The sequence below is a fragment of the Ranitomeya imitator genome, chromosome 1 (assembly GCF_032444005.1).
Source record: "Ranitomeya imitator isolate aRanImi1 chromosome 1, aRanImi1.pri, whole genome shotgun sequence".
Taxonomy (NCBI): domain Eukaryota; kingdom Metazoa; phylum Chordata; class Amphibia; order Anura; family Dendrobatidae; genus Ranitomeya; species Ranitomeya imitator.
In genome coordinates, this window is record NC_091282.1 from 705,152,858 (window position 1) to 705,171,700 (window position 18,843).

General features: G+C 40.6%; 1 protein-coding gene across 1 annotated transcript in view; it reads left to right on the top strand.

Annotated features, from left to right (window-relative positions):
* LOC138643106 (putative N-acetylated-alpha-linked acidic dipeptidase) overlaps window positions 1-18,843 on the top strand; it is a 234,570-nt gene that overhangs the window by 162,095 nt on the left and 53,632 nt on the right. The window contains exons 11-12 of the mRNA XM_069731859.1: window positions 74-137; window positions 15,843-15,910. Coding sequence (XP_069587960.1) covers window positions 74-137; window positions 15,843-15,910 — 132 coding nt within the window. The remainder of the gene's footprint in view (window positions 1-73; window positions 138-15,842; window positions 15,911-18,843) is intronic.

Sequence of the window (18,843 nt, forward strand, 5' to 3'; positions counted from 1 at the left end):
GAGTACAGAATAGCATAATATGGTAATGCAGATTAGAAATAAATATAAATAAATACATTTTACCTCTCAACAGGAATTAGGAAAAGCTTTAGGAGCACGAACTGTAGCCTACCTCAATGTGGACTTGTCCCTTTCAGGTTAAGTATAATAAACAACACTGGTTTACAATTTAATATTCTATTAAGGAATTTCATGTGATTTTTTTTGCTGCCATTTACAGTATGTCTGATCTTAGAATTTATTAAACTGAATACCAGTCTAGCCACATATTGACATTAGTTGCAATGATTCTGCACAAAGTGCAGACCCCTTTCCTAGTCTGACTTAAAGAAGCACCCTAATCAACATTTTTATCCTCTTTATATACTGCAGTCATGATATTATATAGCACAGTGTACTGTAAATTGCTCATTTCGACTTTCTACCCAGCTAATTCTTATTTTTTCTCTGCTCTATGTAGAAAAAGCAAGCCTCTTATCCCTAAATTTATCATTCCCCTCTTCAACTCCTAACCCAGCTCCTCCTTTCTCCCCCTGCCAGTGACTTTTACAATGGTAAATGGTAAATGCCACCTATGAGTCATACAGGGAATATTGACCTCCTATTTCTACATAGAACTTAGAAGGATTCCGCTTGTCAGTAGAGATAGGTGACCCCAGAGTAAAGTTCGGCGTCCGTACCGAACACCTACTGTTTGGGCACGGACACTAAACACTGACTTCACCAGGGAGTCCGTGTTAAAGTTCGGGTTCGGGCCCCCGAACACCAGGTGTTTGTCACTTTGTCATGTGCATGACAGCGTGGCAAACACTGCTTCTAATTGGTGGTAAAGTCATCACCACCAGTAAGAGAGCCCCAGTACCCACGCTGTCAAATGACAGTGTGAGCCCACAGCTATGATCAGAGGTATAAAGTTTACCTCTGGTCATTGGTGTCAACTGATGGGACTACTCCCGTGAGCTGCTGATGGGAGTACTCATCAGCCAGTGCCTGCACTGTAAATTAATAATAAAAAAAAAACCATGTAGGTTCCCCTGTATTTTTGATAACCAGCTAGGGGCTGCATCCCTCAGCTGTCAGCTTCAGCAAGGCTGGTTATCAAGTATAGAGGGGTCCCCACATGTATTTTTTAATTACTTAAATAATTTAAAAAAACGATGTGGGGTCCCCCCATTTTTGACAACCAGCCTTGCTAAAGCAGACAGATGGGGCTGGTATTCTTAGGCTAGTAAGGGGATATGGATTTGGGCCCCCAGCCTAAAAATAGCAGCCCGCAGCCATCCATAAAAGGCATCTATTACAGTTAGGTCCATATATATTTGGACAGAGACAACATTTTTCTAATTTTGGTTATAGACATTACCACAATTAATTTTAAACAAAACAATTCAGATGCAGTTGACATTCAGACTTTCAGCTTTCATTTGAGGGTATCCACATTAAAACTGGATGAAGGGTTTAGGAGTTTCAGCTCCTTAACATGTGCCACCCTGTTTTTAAAGGGACCAAAAGTAATTGGATAGATTCAATAATTTTAAATAAAATGTTCATTTTTAGTACTTGGTTGAAAACCCTTTGTTGGCAATGACTGCCTGAAGTCTTGAACCAATGGACATCACCAGACGCTGTGTTTCCTCCTTTTTGATGCTCTGCCAGGCCTTCACTGTGGTGGTTTTCAGTTGCTGTTTGTTTGTGGGCCTTTCTGTCTGAAGTTTAGTCTTTAACAAGTGAAATGCATGCTCAATTGGGTTGAGATCAGGTGACTGACTTGGCCATTCAAGAATATTCCACTTCTTTGCTTTAATAAACTCCTGGGTTGCTTTGGCTTTATGTTTTGGGTCATTGTCCATCTGTAGTATGAAACGACGACCAATCCATTTTGCTGCATTTGGCTGGATCTGAGCACACAGTATGTCTCTGAATACCTCAGAATTCTTATGGCTGCTTTTGTCCTTTTTTTTTTTTTTTGGGGGGGGGATACTTTAAAAGAGAGTCAGTGTGCCTCTCTGTCATTGGCCAATGACATACACAAATAAGCCTCCTTTTCAGTTACCCACTACCCCTGGACGAAGCTTTCTCAGCGAAATGCGCGTCGGGTGTCGTGGGTCCCTGGCTGGTGGTCTACATTAGGTAAATACGTTCCTTCCATCTGGTATGTTTTGATTGTACTGCTGTACACTCCCTGATGCTGCCGCTCACAGTGATTTTGCACTCCTAAAAACCTAGATGTATACGATTTTATGCTGTGATTTGCACACCTATGGTAAATTACTGACTTACCTTTATGATACATATGCACTATTTTTGGGTGCATTTTTCACTGACAGCTGCAGCGTCGGGTGGTGTGGTAACTGCTTTCTTATGGTTTTTCTTGAATGCATGGTTAAATTTATTGATAATAATATTGTTACGGTGAAGGTAACGCTACATGGACTATTACCACTTATTTCCAGCCATACCTATTGGTTGCTCCTGCATTTTGTTTGGTTTTCCCTGATTTTATATTTGATCTTTATATATTTTTACATTTGCTTATGAATAAAATTTATACATTTTTTATTAGTGTCGCCTAGTGCTTCTTTGGTGTTATATATTATATATGCTTTTGTCCTGTGTCACATCATCAATAAACACTAGTGACCCAGTACCACTGGCAGCCATCCATGCCCAAGCCATCACACTGCCTCCGCCGTGTTTTACAGATGATGTGGTATGCTTTGGATCATGAGCTGTACCACGCCTTCGCCATACTTTTCTCTTTCCATCATTCTGGTAGAGGTTGATCTTGGTTTCATCTGTCCAAAGAATGTTCCTCCAGAACTGTGCTGGCTTTTTTAGATGTTTTTTAGCAAAGTCCAGTCTAGCCTTTTTATTCTTAATGCTTATGAGTGGCTTGCTCCGTGCAGTGAACCCTCTGTATTTACTTTCATGCAGTCTTCTCTTTATGGTAGATTTGGATATTGATACGCCGACCTCCTGGAGAGTGTTGTTCACTTGGTTGGCTGTTGTGAAGGGGTTTCTCTTCACCATGGAGATTATTCTGCGATCATCCACCACTGTTGTCTTCCGTGGGCGCCCAGGTCTTTTTGAATTGATGAGTTCACCAGTGCTTTCTTTCTTTCTCAGGATGTACCAAACTGTAGCTTTTGCCACTCCTAATATTGTAGCAATTTCTCGAATGGGTTTTTTCTGTTTTTGCAGCTTAAGGATGGCTTGTTTCACCTGCATGGAGAGCTCCTTTGACCGCATGTTTACTTTACAGCAAAACCTTCCAAATGCAAGCACCACACCTCAAATCAACTCCAGGCCTTATATCTGCTTAGACCAAGAAATTAAAAATACACAGTACACCCAAAAATCATAAAAATAATAATAATAACTTATTATAATCTAAATAGAATAGTAACCAAAACCATCAAGGTGTGCTGTGAAGAGGTACAGTGGAAAAACCACTGCGAAAGGAGAACCGACAACCAACGTAATACACCACGGAATAAAGTATACACAATTTAGACCAAGGCAGGGAATATGGAAAATATATGGCTTTATTAATAGGGTGCCTATGATTACATATCACAAAAAAAATGAATCAATACATTAGACAAAAAATTATATAAAATAAATAGAATACGTACACTGACAGAATAAAAAAGGGGGGGGCTATATGTTTATCTTTATAGCAATAAAACCACCAACAGGATAAAATATAAGACTCCACAGATTGGATATTTTATATAGCTGCACCAGAAGTCCAAAAAAAATAAAGATAATACTGAAAAAAGAGTAGGCTCTGTATTTAAAATAAAAAATATATATGTATATATATGGGGAGAGGGGAAAAAATATAATTGAGTCCACAGCTGTTGAGTTTAGTAAGCGTGTGAAGTAAAGTGACGAGTGCAACCCATATCAATGAGGAATGGGCTTTCAATCAATCAATTAAATAGATTACTGGCTGGCCATAATCGAACTATAATATCACACAGCCTATGTGTAAAAAAAGGGGGGGAGGAAAATTATACAGTGAATTAATATATATAGAAAAACAAGTTATATATATGTGCCTCACAAAATAATGTGCAAATATGCCAACTAAAGTGATCAAGTGCCGAAGAAAGAGAGCCAATAAAACTAACAACACGCTACTCCTACTATACTAAATCAGTATCAATTCCAGGGACTATAAACAGACTGTGGGTGGGGAAAAAAACTCCAAACGGAATTGTAAAGGTGATGAAGGTAAAGTGCACCTGTGCAGTGTAATGGTTAAACTAGCATGGTGCCATGATCGGAGACTAAACAACTGGTGCCACAATAATAATAGCTATGTACCTGAGGTGGTTCTGCCAGTGTGCGCGCTGACCCGACGCGCGTTTCGGAATGTATACTCTTTCCTTCGTCAGGGGTTTCGTCTTTCCCTGGCAGATCATGGCACCATGCTAGTTTAACCATTACACTGCACAGGTGCACTTTACCTTCATCACCTTTACAATTCCGTTTGGAGTTTTTTTCCCCACCCACAGTCTGTTTATAGTCCCTGGAATTGATACTGATTTAGTATAGTAGGAGTAGCGTGTTGTTAGTTTTATTGGCTCTCTTTCTTCGGCACTTGATCACTTTAGTTGGCATATTTGCACATTATTTTGTGAGGCACATATATATAACTTGTTTTTCTATATATATTAATTCACTGTATAATTTTCCTCCCCCCCTTTTTTTACACATAGGCTGTGTGATATTATAGTTCGATTATGGCCAGCCAGTAATCTATTTAATTGATTGATTGAAAGCCCATTCCTCATTGATATGGGTTGCACTCGTCACTTTACTTCACACGCTTACTAAACTCAACAGCTGTGGACTCAATTATATTTTTTCCCCTCTCCCCATATATATACATATATATTTTTTATTTTAAATACAGAGCCTACTCTTTTTTCAGTATTATCTTTATTTTTTTTGGACTTCTGGTGCAGCTATATAAAATATCCAATCTGTGGAGTCTTATATTTTATCCTGTTGGTGGTTTTATTGCTATAAAGATAAACATATAGCCCCCCCCCTTTTTTATTCTGTCAGTGTACGTATTCTATTTATTTTATATAATTTTTTGTCTAATGTATTGATTCATTTTTTTTGTGATATGTAATCATAGGCACCCTATTAATATAGCCATATATTTTCCATATTCCCTGCCTTGGTCTAAATTGTGTATACTTTATTCCGTGGTGTATTACGTTGGTTGTCGGTTAGACCAAGAAAGAAGGGAGTTACAGACCAAAAAATAAAATATAGATAATTTTATTGATAACAATTTAAAAGACAAAAAATTATTACATATTAATATAGAAAAAAGGGAAAATGAAACAAGGCAGAGTGAGCTCCAGGCAATCCATATACTAAATGCAGTTGCATGAATGATAAAACATGAAAAAAACAGTGAATGCAACACATATAAAACACAGATGCATCAGCAAGCTCTGGATTGTATGACAAAAAAGTTTTTTGTAGAGTGAGCAAGAAAAGCTGTCTGTGATGTGTGTCCACATAAGCAATAATGACGCCTAAATAAATAAATAAATAAGTAGATGGCCCCTAAATTGAAGGCAATATTGGTCATGGAAAAGTATTGCACAAAGTGTTAAGTACGTTTCGCAAAGTAGCTTCTTCCTGGGGGTCGTTCCAGATGCAAGCACCACACCTCAAATCAACTCCAGGCCTTATATCTGCTTAATTGTCAATGACATAACGAAGGGATTGCCCACACCTGTCCATGAACTAGCCTTGGAGTCAATTGTCCAATTACTTTTGGTCCCTTTAAAAACAGGGTGGCACATGTTCAGGACCTGAAACTCCTAAACCCTTCATCCAATTTTAATGTGGATACCCTCAAATGAAAGCTGAAAGTCTGAACTTCAACTGCATCTGAATAGTTTTGTTTAAAATTCATTGTGGTAATGTCTATAACCAAAATTAGAAAAATGTTGTCTCTGTCCAAATATATATGGACCTAACTGTAGATGCACCAATTCTGGTACTTTGCCCATCTCTTCCCACTTGCCCTGTAGTGGTGGCAATTGGGGTTCATATTTGTGGGGCTGATATCACCTTTGTATTGTCAGGTGACATCAAGCCCACGGATTAGTAATGGAGAGGCATCTATAAGACACCCATCCATTACTAATCCTATAATTATATGGTAAATAAACACACAGCCAGAATAAAGTATTTTAGTTAAAATAAAACAAAACAAACTTTTACTTTTTATTTAAAAATAACAAACACAGCTATACTCACCTATTGCCCATTCTATTGAATCCTTTATCTCTTGTAATAAAACAAAAATTAAAAAAAAACAATATCTCTCACCTGTCCATTGTTCTGTCCCACTCTGTAATTCATGTCTGGGGGATAAACAGTTTTCAACCTGGACGGTGCCAAGATGTGACCATCCAGGCTGAGAACCACTGATGAATGAGCTGCTGCAAGTGCAGCATCAGTGACATCATCGAGGCTGTGTTCTTAGATGGGCCAATGAACTGCAGTGACTTCAGTGCGATCACCGCTAGCAAATTGAGAAAGTCTCACAGTGCAGAGGCGAGTTTACCGCAGTTCAAATTCACCGCAGTGAAATTCACTTGGTGAACTGCGGTGAACTCGCCTCTGCACCGTGAGACTTTTTCACAGTGCTAGCGGTGATCGCACTGAAGTCACCGCAGTTCATTGGCCTTGCTGGGAATGCATTCTCAGTGACTGGCAGTAACCTCGATGACGTCATCGCTAGTCACTGTTTATCCCCCAGACATGAATTATGGTGTGGGACAGATTGACGGACAGGTGAGGGATATGGTTGTTTTTTTTTCTTTTATTGCAGGAAACGAGGGATTCAATGGAATGGGCGTTGGCGTGAGTATGATTTAATTTAGAATAATTAAAGCAGTCTGTGTCATACTTTTAATTAAAAGACTTTATTTTGGGTGTGTGATTATTTACAAAATAACTATAGAATTAGTAATGGATAGGTGTCTTATAGATGCCTCTCCATTACTAATCCGTGGGCTTAGGTAGCATTGACACTAGTTGTTAATAAGGTGATCTTCCTGTTAGGACACTTCAGATTCCCCTCTACCCATTGCCATTTTTTTGCTTTTCTCTCTTTTTTTTCACTTACTATTTTAAATAATCACCTGAGTTAATGTTGGTTTGGGAATACATAGTAAAGTATCTAAAACTTCTAGGTTTTAATGAGTAGCTAATAAAGAAAAGGCTTTAACAGTGTACATTCTGTGAATACATTAAAACTATATAAAAAGAAACAACATAGATGACTTTTCTACGAATGCAAAAATATAAGATACCAAAATATAAGGTTAATTATCTATAAATTTAAAAAAGTCAGCTCACCACACACAAAAAACAAATTCTCACAATGGTCCATGAACCAAAAAAAGCTCTGTCTCAAAAAATGATGACAGAAAAAAAAATTAATAATAATAAGTTCCCTTTTCTGTTTTTTTTAGCCACTAAAATATAAAAACTATACTTGCTTGTGATTGCTGTAATTATACTGACCTGAAGAATCATGTTTCTAGGTCATTTTTACAGCACAAATAATCCATTAAAAAGTAAAGCCAAAAGTCAATGGTGTAATTGGAAATGTTCCTGTTTTTCAGTACATTGTATTCCATATAGCAAAAAATCATGCCTTCATGGCTGTCAATGTAAAAATAAAATAGATTGTTTGTTGGAAGAAGTGAAAGAAGAAAAAAAAAGGAAAAAACAAAAACTAGAGGGGAGAGGGTGAAACCTGCAGTGAATTCTGCTGCTAATCTACAGCATGTTAATCTGCATGTAGCTTCTCTGCAGACCTAACTTTGAAGAACTGAGATGAAACTTTACTGTAAATACTGAACATATGCAGAATTCAATACCCCACGTTCATGCATTATACCGCAAACATCTAGCCCTTTTGCTCTGTTCACTACAGAACCTATTAATGGAATACTACGCAACAAAGCACAAAGCTCAGTATTGCATTAAGAGCCTTTTCTAAGACAACCACTTCATTTGATGAACTAGAACACTTTGACCTTCTACCGTAATGATCAAGTTTGCCAGTTACTTTTATGGATATGCTTTGAAATGCTCCTTTTCATCTTGCACTTTGTTCTGTATTTCGGATCCATTAATCGATATCATCAGACATTTTCTATTACACTTTTTCAACTTTAACTATTTCATGAGCATAAGATTATTCTGGAGTCTAGCATCTAGACTCAAGCTGACGATACCGCTACTCTTGAAGCCACAGTAATTGTTTACAGGCTTTTTAAATACAGATGAGTAGATCTGAGGTGTTCGAGTCATATTTCCTAAATTCCGCAGTTCCACACGATTTGAAAATGTTTGAGTTTCAATTCACAATTCAGAAAAAAAATCTTGCCACACTGCTAAAGTATCAGAGATCATGCTAATGTCTTTTTATGTGGACATGTGAGCCTTCCAATATTGCCCTGCAGCTATGACATCTTACGGATTGTCACACCTTGTACAGTGGCGGTCAGTACTGGGGCCATCACAGATCAACGGTTCCCAGTGGAGCATAGTTTGTTAAGCAGAGTTGTTTTCTATCTTCAGAATCACTGGGTAAGTCTCTCTCTCCTCTTATGATCTGCAAGCCAGCTCTCTCTTCTGTAAAGTGTAAACTCTTCTGATCTCTCTTGTAGAGTGTAAGTTCTTATGGCCAGCAGGGTCCTCGTTTTCTCCAGTAGAGTGTAATTTCTTCTGATCAGAGAGGTCTTCTCTTTCATAAATTGTGAGCTCTTATGGTCAGCAGTGTCTTCTCTTTCCTGTAGAGTGTAAGCTCTTATGGCCAGCAGGGTCCTCTCTCTCTCATAGAGTGTAAGCTCTTATGGCCAGCAGGGTCCTCGCTTTCAGAGTGTATGCTCTTATGGCCAGCAGGGTCCTCTCTCTCTCGTAGAGTGTAAGCTCTTATGATCAGCGGGGTCCTTTCTCTCCTGTAGGGTGTAAGCTCTTATGGTCAGTGGGGTCCTCTCACTCTCCTGTAGAATGTATGTGTAACACCCCAGGGTCCTGGTTGTTACAGTGGCATTGCTTTCCTCACGGGGAGAGTGATGTCATACTCGGAAGCAAGGGAAGATCTCTTCTATCAGGGAAACACAAACGTGCAACATGTTTGCACTCCCGGTCAGAAGGGGAAGCTCTGAACCTGGTTTTCCGGGGAACTGCCCTTGAGACATATTCTGGCTGGAGGGGAAGTTAGTGAGCAGTCTGTCAGGAGGACAGAGATGTGAGCAGTCAGATAATGAGTGTCGGAAGGACTGAAGAGGCCGTGCAGCCAGAGTTGCTGCAGCTCCGGGGAAAAGAGAATTAAGTAAGAAGAACAGTTTGTAGAGTGTGCAGGAGAGCAAAGCACATGAGAGAGACACCACGGGAGCATAGTAGCGTTTGGGCTACCTCCCTGGCAGAGTGCAGATTTCGGTAGCGGGAAGACCTAGGTTGTGTCTGACTCTAAGAGCCACAGCAGAAACCGGCAGGACAGCTGGATTACAAATCATCTATCTGCCTTAACCTCAAAGGGTGGTTTGCACGTTAATGACCGGGCCAATTTTTACAATTCTGACCACTGTCCCTTTATGAGGTTATAACTCTGGAACGCTTCAACGGATCCTGATGATTCTGACAATGTTTTCTCGTGACATATTGTACTTCATGTTAGTGGTAAAATTTATTTGATATTATCTGCATTTATTTGTGGAAAAAACGGAAATTTGGCAAAATTTTGGAAAATTATGCAATTTTCCAACTTTGAATTTTTATGCCCTTAAATCACAGAGTTATGTCACACAAAATGCTTAATAAGTAACATTTCCCACATGTCTACTTTACATCAGCACAATTCTGGAATCCAATTTTATTTGTTAGGGAGTTATAAGGGTTTAAAGTTAACCAGCAATTTCTCATTTTTACAACACCATTTTTTTAGTGACTACATCACATTTGAAGTCTCTTTGAGCGGTCTATATGATACAAAATACACAAGTGTGACACCATTCTAAAAACTGCACCCCCCAAGGTGCTTAAAACCACATTCAAGAAATTTATTAACCCTTCAGGTGTTTCACAGGAATTTTTGGAATGTTTAAAAAAAAATGAACATTTAACTTTTTTCACAAAAAATTTACTTTAGCTCCAATTTGTTTTATTTTACCAAAAGTAACAGGAGAATTTAGACCCCAAAGGTTGTTGTACAATTTGTTCTGAGTATGCTGATACCCCATATGTGGGGGTAAACCACTGTTTGGGCGCATGGCAGAGCTCAGAAGGGAAGGAGCGCCATTTGACATTTCAATGCTGAATTGACTGGAATTGAGATAGGATGCCATGTCGCGTTTGGAGAGCCCCTGATGTGCCTAAACATTGAAACCCCCCACAAGTGACACCATTTTGGAAAGTAGACCCCCATAAGGAACTTATCTAGATGTGTGGTAAGCACTTTGACCCACCTAGTGCTTCACAGAAGTTGATAATGTAGAGCTGTAATAATAAAAAATTATATTTTTTCACAAAAATGATTTTTGCCCCCAATTTTTTTATTTTCCCAAGGGTAACAGAATAAATTGGACCCAGCAAATTGTTGTGCAATTTGTCCTGAGTACGCTGATACCCCATATGTGGAGGTAAACCACTGTTTGGGCGAATGGCAGAGCTCGGAAGGGAAGGAGCACCATTTGACTTTCCAATGCAAAATTGACTGGAATTGAGATGGGACGCCATGTCGTGTTTGGAGAGCCCCTGATGTGCCTAAACATTGAAACCCCCCACAAGTGACACCATTTTGGAAAGTAGACCCCCTAAGGAACTTATCTAGATGTGCGGTGAGCACTTTGAACCCCCAAGTGTTTCACTACAGTTTATAACACAGAGCCGTGAAAATAAAAATTCTTTTTTTTTTTTTTACACAAAAATTCTTTTTTAGCCCCCAGTTTTGTATTTTTCCAAGGGTAACAGGAGATATTGGACCCCAAAAGTTGTTGTCCAATTTGTCCTGAGTACGCTAATACCCCATATGTGGGAGAAAACTACTGTTTTGGTGCATGACAGAGCTTGGAAGGGAAGGAGTGCCGTTTGGAATGCAGACTTAGATGGAATGGTCTGCAGGCGTCACATTGCGTTTGCAGAGCCCCTGATATACCTAAACAGTAGAAACCCCCCACAAGTGACCCCATATTGGAAACTAGACCCCCAAAGGAACTTATCTAGATGTGTTGTGAGAACTTTGAACCCCCAAGTGTTTCACTACAGTTTATAACAAAGAGCCGTGAAAATAAAAATGTACAGTTATATGAAAAAGTTTGGGCACCCCTATTAATCTTAAGCTTAATGTTTAATAAAAATTGTTTTTTTTTTGCAACAGCTATTTTAGTTTCATATATCTAATAACTGTTGGACACAGTAATGTTTCTGCCTTGAAATGAGGTTTATTGTACTAACAGAAAATGTGCAATCTGCATTCAAACAAAATTTGACAGGTGCATAAGTATGGGCACCCTTATCATTTTCTTGTTTTAAATACTCCTACCTACTTTTTACTGACTTACTAAAGCACTTTTTTTGGTTTTCTAACCTCATTGAGCTTTGAACTTCATAGCCAGGTGTATGCAATCATGAGAAAAGCTAGTTAAAGTGGCCACTTGCAAGTTGTTCTCCTGTTTGAATCTCCTCTGAAGAGTGCCATCATGGGCTCCTCAAAACAACTGTCTAATGATCTGAAAACAAAGATTATTCGACATAGTTGTTCAGGGAAAGGATACAAAAAGCTGTCTCAGAGATTTAATCTGTCAATTTCCACTGTGAGGAACATAGTAACGAAATGGAAGAACACAGGTACAGTTCTTGTTAAGGCCAGAAGTGGCAGGCCAAGAAAAACATCAGAAAGGCAGAGAAGAAGAATGGTGAGATCAGTCAAGGACAATCCTCAGACCACCTCCAGAGAGCTGCAGCATCAACTTGCTGCAGATGGTGTCACTGTGCATCGGTCAACTATACAACGCACTTTGCCCAAGGAGAAGCTGTATGGGAGAGTGATGCGAAAGAAGCCGTTTCTGCAAGCACGCCACAAACAGAGTCGGCTGAGGTATGCAAAAGCACATTTAGAGAAGCCAATTTCTTTTTGGAAGAAGGTCCTGTGGACTGATGAAACCAAGATTGAGTTGTTTGGTCATACAAAAAGGTGTTATGCATGGCGGCGAAAAAACACAGCATTCCAAGAAAAACACTTGCTACCCACAGTAAAATTTGGTGGAGGTTCCATCATGCTTTGGGGCTGTGTGGCCAATGCCGGCACCGGGAATCTTGTTAAAGTTGAGGGACGCATGGATTCCTCTCAGTATCAGCAGATTCTTGACAATAATGTTCATGAATCAGTGACAAAGTTGAAGTTACGCAGGGGATGGATCTTTCAGAAAGACAATGATCCAAAACACCGCTACAAATCTACTCAGGCATTCATGCAGAGGAACAATTACACTGTTCTGGAATGGCCATCCCAGTCCCCAGACCTGAATATCATTGAACATCTGTGGGATCATTTGAAGAGGGCTGTCCATGCTCCGCGACAATCAAACTTAACTGAACTGGAATTATTTTGTAAAGAGGAATGGTCAAAAATACCTTCATCCAGGATCCAGGAACTCATTAAAAGCTACAGGAAGCGACTAGAGGCTGTTATTTTTGCAAAAGAAGGATCTAGTAAATATTAATGTCACTTTTCTGGTGGGGTGCCCATACTTATGCACCTGTCAAATTTTGTTTGAATGCAGATTGCACATTTTCTGTTAGTACAATAAACCTCATTTCAAGGCAGAAACATTATTGTGTCCAACAGTTATTAGATATATGAAACTGAAATAGCTGTTGCAAAAAAAACAATTTTTATAAAACATTAAGCTTAAGATTAATAGGGGTGCCCAAACTTTTTCATATAACTGTATATCTTTTTTTATGTTTTGGCGCTTTAATACGATAAAAACTATTTTATATAAAAAATAATTATTTTTGCATCGCTTTATTCTGAGGACTATAACTTTTTTATTTTTTCGTTGATGATGCTGTATGGCGGCTCGTTTTTTGCGGGACAAGATGACGTTTTCAACGGTACCATGATTATTTATATCCGTCTTTTTGATCACGTGTTATTCCACTTTTTGTTTGGCGGTATGATAATAAAGCGTCGTTTTTTGCCTCGTGGTTTTTTTTGCGGTGTTCACTAAAGAGGTTAACTAGTGGGACAGTTTTATAGGTCGGGTCGTTATGGACGCACCAATACTAAATATGTGTACTTTTATTTTTATTTTTTTATTTAGAAAAAGAAATGCATTTATTGGAACAATATATATTTTTTTTCTTTATTTAGGATTTTTTTTTTTTTTACACATGTAAATGTTTGTTTTTTTTTAAACCTTTTTACATTCCCCCAGGGGGGGACATCACTATATATTATCAGATCACTGATCTGACACTTTGCAGTGCACTGTGTCAGATCAGCGATCTGACAGGCACTGCAGGGAAGCTTCCCGGCTTGAAAGCCACCTCTCTGCAGGACCCGGAAGGCCCCCCGCGGCCATTTTGGATCCGGGCCTGCAGGGAGGAGGAGATAGGAGACCCTCGGAGTAACGCGATCACATCACGTTGCTCTGAGGGTCTCAGGGAAGCACGCAGGGAACCCCCTCCCTGCGCGATGCTTCCCTATACCGCCGGAACACTGCGATCATCTTTGATCGCAGTGTGCTGAGGGGTTAATGTGCCGGCAACGGCCCGTGACTGCTCCTGGCACATAGTGCCCGATGTCAGCTGCGATAGTCAGCTGACACCCTGCCGCTATTGGCCGCGCTCCCCCCGTGAGAGCGGCTGATCGCGCTGGACGTACTATTCCGTCCATGGGAAGTAGGGCCCCACCCCACCCCACATGGACGGAATAGTATGTACAATGGTAGAAAGGGGTTAATACCCAGGAGGCACAGTGGCACATAGGGCCCGGGTCATGAAAGAGACCCTGTAAAAAGGCTCAAGCACCTGTCATACGGGTTTGTGTCCCACCTTTATGGAGGACAGAGAGTCACTGTGAGGACCTTGCTAGAAGCCATTGGCAGTAAGGGACTACAATAGCACCGCGCTATGAGAAAGGCTTTCATCTCCACCTGGTAGAGGAGACTTTGAACTTGCTGAATACCTGAAGTCTCCAGTAAACCAGGTAAAGAGACTGCAAACCTGTGTCCTCGTTCTTTACTACCCTATTCACCATCTTCATCTATAAAGCAGGAGCCCTGGGGACCTATTTCACCTGAGGGAAGTTATACCATCCAGCTGCCATATCATCACCCCAGAGGAACCCTTTGAGCAGCGTCGGTCCCCACTGACCGAATACCACAGATGGCGTCACAAACACAAACTATTCAAAACCCCTTTAAAGACCTTTCCCCTTTAATTGGGTGCCCAGGGCCACGTACTGGGTCGCAGCCACCGTGACATCCCCTTTAAGTATCGGACCTAGTACCAAGTACCCCACCGCCCTGGTGGGTGACTCATATGCTCCTATGGCCAGCAAGGTCCTCTCTCTCTCTCGTAGAGTGTAAGCTCTTATGGTCAGCGGGGTCCTCTATCTCCTGTAGAGTATAAGCTCTTATGGCCAGCAGGGTCCTCTCTCTCTCTCGTACAGCGGGGTCTTCTCTCTTGCTCTCCCCTGTAGAGTATGCGCCCTTATGATCAGCGGGGTCCTCTCTCTTCTGTAGAGTGCAAGCTCTTATGGCCAGCAGGGTCCTCTCTCTCTCGTACAGTGTAAGCTCTTATGATCAGCAGGGTCTCCTCTCTTGCTCTCCCCTGTGGGGTCCTCTCTCTTCTGTAGAATGTGAGCTCTTCTGATCAAGCACCGTTTTCTCTCTCCTCTCCCCACGTGTATTTTCCAAACAATTTCAAGCTTTCCAGTAATGATAATGAAAGTCACACAAATGTATTTGCTACAAATCAAATTTTGGGGAAAACTAAGCAAAGCCTGCAAAATCGAATTTCAAAAGATCTGTTCACTCTACTTTTAAATCCCAAATTATTGATTATTCTTACTCCAACTAAAGATATCATGAATTTTATAATCATTGCCATATATGAGTATCGTGTCCTCTAGTTTGATCAGCCAAGCGGCCGTGAGTATTATATATTCTCCACAATGTATCCTGGCTGCTGTACCATGGAGAACACCATGTAGATCCCACAACAATTTTACAAAGAACCTCATTTCTCCATATCTGCCCAAGTTTTTTTTTTTTTTATCGTGTATTGTTAAATGAATGAACAAGGAATCTAAATGTACAATTCATCAAAGCAACACTGAATATGGAAAATATGCATGCAATATGCTATTCTGACTTGCAGGATGGTTATACTACTAGCTTCTAGCTGGTAACAGATGGTAAGTAATGGAGCAAATAGTAAAATAATGTAGGATTTTTGAGACTGAAAAAGAACAAGACTTGCAGACTGAATGTTGCTTACTGCGGAGGCTTAAAAAACTCATTGACCTATTTTACAATTCTTTCTAGTAGAGCCCCCACCCCCCCCTCAAAAAATAAGTTTATTGTGTTAAACGATTCTGCAGATTTTCATTTCAATATGGCTTTCCTACAAGCCTGATAACATTAGCTAAGCCAATAACTTCATGCAGCCGCAGCTTTATCTTATTAACATTTCGGTTGTGTTTAGTTTGGTCTTGACATTACTTGTTCTTGTGAAAACACTTCTTGATTCATGATTACACCTCTTCCTTACAGGAAATTCCACCCTCAGCGCATTTGCTACTCCCATCCTGCATAAACTTCTACATGCTGCAGCCAAAAAGGTACATCCATTGAATCCGTACAATAGCAAGAACTAGCCAAAATTAGCTCAGTATATCAGCAATTCATTATACAGTCTGGACATTTTCACTAGGGCTGATCAAAGGATTTAATGACCACAGCTTTAAGATTCATTCATTCATGAGGTCATGTTCACCAGGATGCTTCATTCACGGGGTGCAGTTAGCAACGAACTTTTGAATTTGAGGACATGAGCGAAATATTCATACGTACATCTCAAAATGTTCTTAATGTTCTAGTTTTTGTCATACAAAATGTTTTTATGAACCCCAACAGTGCAGGTACCCTTTTGCCTTCTAAACTGGTACGTTCACTTACCAGCAATGGTGACGCCACTGGGATGTTCCTTATCTGCCATTTTCTACACGAATTCACTGGAGAAATCGGTTTGCTCAACTCTAACCATAACCAGGCCTTTATGAGAAGACCACCCAATATTGCATTAACTAGTTCCCAACCAGCACTGAACATCTACATAGCATTCGGGTGTCAGTTCCTGCTCTACAACATATATTTTCTTCAGGCGGATCTTGTGGGTGCTGTCAGTGCTCCCACAAAATAAGCAGCAGAAGCGGGGCATTTTTACTTAGCCCAACTCTTACAGCACTGATCGTGGAAATATAACCCTCTAGTTGCCGCGTTCAATAGTGACTGCAGCATCTAGATGATTAGACAAAGTAGGCTCCCGCTTTCACTCATTTGTAATTTGCAAATGAATATGAGTTGCTATACCAGCTGGAAGCCTAATAATGGCCCCCATTGCTGCCATCTTACTTGTCCTTTTAGGCCCCAAGACATGATCTAATAGACATAATACACTGCAATACAGAAGTATTGCAGTTTATTATACAAGCAATTGACATAAATGAAGTTCAAGTTAAAATAAAAAGTTAAAAAAGTTTAAAAACACTTTATATTGTAAAAATATAAAAGAAACAATAAAAAAGAACATCTTTAGAACCACTGCATTTGCAACGTTTTGACCAATATAATGTAAGAATTGGTGTTTTTGCTGGCCCAACCTCTCAAAAAGATAGATTAAGCAATAAAAATCATATTTACCCCAGAATAGATACATAAAAAGTAAAGCTCATTGCACATTGTACACAGCTCTATTGATGGAAAAAAAAAATTTCAAAATTTGTGAAAGTACAGGTTGCCAATGGTGGACCCAGGGCTGCCACTAGAAATTTCGGGGCCCCATACTGGCAAAATTTTCGGGGCCCCCTTGAAACTCCGCCCAGGCTCCACCCCAGCCCCGCCTCCAGGCTCCACCCCACGATCTGTCCACAGTCCCACCACTCTCTCTTGGAAAATCTCCACTTCTCACCTATCACACATTAACAGTTCCCATCACCAGATCACACATATAGCCGGCAGCTTTTGTTTTGGCCAAAAGATTTTTTAAGCCGCCACCACAACAAGGTAGACACTTTTGGCCGGGCCCTACTCTACTGTAACCTACTAAATATTTGTTAAAATATGCAATACAATTTAGGTATATTTTTATTTATTTTTCAATTTTTAAAATGACCTATAATACTACATACAAGGAACAAATACCACAACACTATGACCAGATGACATATTACCACCACAGTGATCGAATAATATAAAATACAAGGAACAAATACCGCTACACCATGACCAGACCACATATTACCTCCACATCATGACCAGACCACATATTACCAACAATGACTGAATACTACAATACTGATCAGTAATACAAAAAAAACCCACAATACTATCACCATCAGTGCCATTATGCACAGGAGATCTGTAATTAGTAAGCAGTGTCTGTGTACAGGTAATACAGTGATCACTGGTGACATTACACACAGGAGCTCTGTATATAATGTATAGATAATACAGTGATCACTGGTGACATTGTACACAGGACCTCTGTATATAGTATACAGTGTATAGTGTAAGTGTATAGGTAACACTGACTCACCAGTGACGTCTCTAGGTGAGTCCTTCATCTTTCATCCAGCACAGACCGCCATCACTTTATCCAGCCAGGACTCGTCTCTGCAGGAAATAAAACAGTTATCTCGAGTTCCGCTTGTAGAACACATTACTTAATTTTCCCAACTTCTACATTACACCACATGAAGAAGGCAACATAGTATCACTCTACACAGTAACAGGACCGCCCCCCCATTTAAAACAGTATACTCAAAAAATAAAATAAATACATCACTGCAATAATAATATCCCTTAATTAGCCCCTATGGTAATATTCGCCATCCTGGCCACCGTGTGTCTCATTCCAGGCTCCAGCCATATGTTCTCCCATCCTGCCCTCATGAGTATCCATTCTACCCCATATGATCTCCCCATCCTGCCCCATCTGTCTCCATCGTATCCATCCTGCCCCATCTGTTTCCAATCCTGCACCATCTCTGTCCAGCACTCTGCCCCATCTCTGTCCAGCACTCTGCCCCATCTCTGTCCAGCACTCTGCCCCATCTCTGTCCAGCACTCTGCCCCATCTCTGTCCAGCACTCTGCCCCATCTCTGTCCAGCACTCTACCCAGCACTCTGCCCCATCTCTGTCCAGCACTCTGCCCCATCTCTGTCCAGCACTCTGCCCCATCTCTGTCCAGCACTCTGCCCAGCACTCTGCCCCATCTCTGTCCAGCACTCTGCCCCATCTCTGTCCAGCACTCTGCCCCATCTCTGTCCAGCACTCTGCCCCATCTCTGTCCAGCACTCTGCCCCGTGTCCAGCTTTCTGCCCCCCATGTGTCCAGCTTTCTGCCCCCCATGTGTCCAGCTTTCTGCCCCCCCGTGTCCAGCTTTCTGCCCCGCCCCCCCTGTCCAGCTTTCTGCCCCCCCCCCGTGTCCAGCTTTCTGCCCCCCCCCGTGTCCAGCTTTCTGCCCCCCCGTGTCCAGCTTTCTGCCCCCCC